This window comes from Sinocyclocheilus rhinocerous, unplaced genomic scaffold, assembly GCF_001515625.1.
Source record: "Sinocyclocheilus rhinocerous isolate Xijiao unplaced genomic scaffold, SAMN03320098_v1.1 scaffold3916, whole genome shotgun sequence".
Taxonomy (NCBI): Eukaryota; Metazoa; Chordata; class Actinopteri; order Cypriniformes; family Cyprinidae; genus Sinocyclocheilus; species Sinocyclocheilus rhinocerous.
In genome coordinates, this window is record NW_015643503.1 from 152555 (window position 1) to 155439 (window position 2885).

At 42.4% G+C, this 2885-nt stretch overlaps 1 protein-coding gene across 1 annotated transcript in view; it reads left to right on the top strand.

Annotated features, from left to right (window-relative positions):
* LOC107757315 (protein Smaug homolog 2) overlaps nt 1-2885 on the top strand; it is an 18600-nt gene that overhangs the window by 1112 nt on the left and 14603 nt on the right. The window contains 1 exon segment of the mRNA XM_074560243.1: nt 964-1403. Within this exon segment, the coding sequence (XP_074416344.1) occupies nt 1208-1403 (196 nt within the window). The 5' untranslated portion in view covers nt 964-1207.

The following is a 2885-nucleotide window of genomic DNA, read 5'->3' on the forward strand; positions in this document are numbered from 1 at the left end:
GAGAGAGAGAGAGAGTGAGTGAGTGAGTGTGTGTGTGTGTGTGTATTGCGGTTCAGTCAGGTTGCTGTTAGCATTAGCGTTAGCATCAGGCCTGTTAGCCGCGCTTCAGTGTTCCGCGTTTATTTAATTTCTGCACTAATTAAGGATTAATAAACATTAAATCGAACCCTCTGTAGCTCGTTCAGTCATTAACATCACTATCTGTGTGTGTGTGTGTGTGTGTGTTTGACCCGATCTGGCTTTAACAGCGGTGTGTGTGTGTGTGAAAGCTAGCAGCGGCTATCGACACACCGCCGTCTCATTCCACATTTACATTTCATGGATTTAACCTCCAGTTCTGTGATTGTAAGCTCATCTGATCTTCTGACAGAATGTACATCTCATCGGTCTGATTTCACGCGTTTCTGAGGGAGTTCATCTCCACCTGACTCTATTTACACCCGATCATCCTCTCCTGTCTGAATGCACTCCTCTTCTGTATTTACTCCTTTCTTTATTCTTTACCCTTATTTTACACCTCGTCTGTATGACATTACACCATCGGACTGAATGCACTCGTCTTCTGACTGTAGGCTATTTATTTATCTTTTTAATTTACCCTTATTTTACACCTCATTCTGTGTGATTTTACGCCCTAATCTGACTGTATTTACTCATATCTTTTTCATTTACAGCTTATCTGTTTGATTTGACCTCACCTATGTGATTGTACACCTCATCTGTCTTCTACCTGTGTTTACTCGTTTCTTATTAATTTACCCTGCTCTTCCCCTCGTCTGACTGTATTTACGCTGGTGTGGCCTCGGCTCCGGCGCGAGTGATGGATGTAATCCGCTCAGAGTCGCTGTGGTCTGCAGGACGGTGGGAATCTGATTATGTGCAGCTCTGTGATACTCTGAGACAGAAAGAGGGACGAATGAGTGTTTGTGTGCTTTATTTAACATGCGTGTGCTCTGTCTGCAGCTGCCGGCGTCCGTGTGCGCGTGAAGATGCTCTAGTCACGTCTGCATTTGCATCTGCCTGTGACCTTTGACCCTTGAACCCAAACACTGACCCGTGCCCGGCTGGCGTCCACCGCGCTCCAGAACCATGTGAGGGCTTGTCAGTGCCTCTCTGAGTGGACTGGAGCACCGCCTGTAACCCCGCCCCAGTTTATACAAGCCCCACCCTCCCTCTAGCTCCGCCCCCGCCCCTGAAGAAACTGGCCATGATGTTCCGGGACCAAGTGGGGATTCTGACGGACTGGTTTAAGGGCTGGAACGAGTGTGAGCAGACGGTGGCGCTGCTGTCGCTGCTGAAGCGTGTCTCTCGGACGCAGGCCCGGTTCCTGCACATCTGTCTGGACCACTGGCTGGCCGACTGCACCGAGATACACATACTGGAGGCAGAAGCCAACAATGCAGGTAACACCAGCAGCGTCCGCTCTGACATGCACGAGCACTGGTGTGTTATTTTTAAAGGGCCAGTTCATCCATAAATCATTTCTGTCATCATTATTGTTCCATGCAGTGACCAGGGTCTGCCAAACTCCACAAATGGCATAAAAATATCCTGACAGTGGTTCAGATATACTACAGATATACTGTCTGTCGTGCAGCGTCCTAAAACTATAGAAGTCATTTAGTAGAGTGATTATTAGTTTTGTACTTGATCTTGAGCTCGCACGTACAGCCTGACGTGATTATGATACCTGTTCTGCCTGTGACGCAGCATGGCATCTTTAACAGTGTTTTTGCAGGTCTTTAAATGTCTTTATTCACCGTTCCACAAGTTAAGGCCTTAAATCAGAGCTGAAAGTCTTATACTCATAAAGTCCTTGCATTAAATGTTGCATACACTGCAAAAAATGAATCTCTTACTCAGTATTTGTGACTTTTTTCCATTCTGAGAAATTCAGCTGAAGTTCATGATCAAAACAAGAACAAATATCTGTCAGTGGGGATTGAAAACTTGTTTTCCTTCTGAATTCCTTGTTTTTTTTTTGAGCCCATCAGCAGTTATTTGTTCTTGTTTTAATTATAAATTCACTTCATTTTGATCAGTTTCTCATAAAACAAGACATTGTCATCAGTCATTTTGTTTCTCCAGTAAAAGTATCTTGATTTCAGAGTCTTTAGACATTTGCACTGGAAAACGACAAAAATACTGAGAAAGAACGTCTTTTTTTGCAGTGTGTTTAGAAGCTAAAGTAAATTTATTTGATTTAACAATGAATGGCGATCTGTTGAAAGTTGTGTTTTCAAACTTTGAAGTTTTGCTTCGAAAATACATTTACTTTTACATATTGTAAAAGTATATTGGACTATAATGCGATATGAGCTCGCTCAAATACTGAGGTGCTAAACCATTCAGGGCTTTATAAGTAATGAGCAAGATTTTAAAATCTATAGGATGTTTAATAGGGAGCCAGTGCAGTGTTGACAGAACCGGGCTAATATGGTCATACTTCCTGGTTCTAGTAAGAACTCTAGCTGCTGCATTTTGGACCAGCTGGAGTTTGTCTATTAAGCGTGCAGAACAACCACCCAATAAAGCATTACAATAATCTAACCTTGAGGTCATAAACGCATGGATTAACATTTCTGCATTTGACATTGAGAGAATAGGTCGTAATTTAGATATATTTTTAAGATGGAAAAATGCAGTTTTACAAATGCTAAAAACGTGGCTTTCGAAGGAAAGATTGCTATCAAATAGCACACCTACGTTCCTAACTGATGATGAAGAATTGACAGAGCAGCCATCAAGTCTTAGAGAGTGTTCTAGGTTATTACAGTTTTTTACGATTGCTTACACACTAAAATTAAACTTTTCCAACAATTAGCAAAACCTTACACTCAAGGAGCAAAACACAAGGCTAGATTTGCACAACTGTAAGCACATTG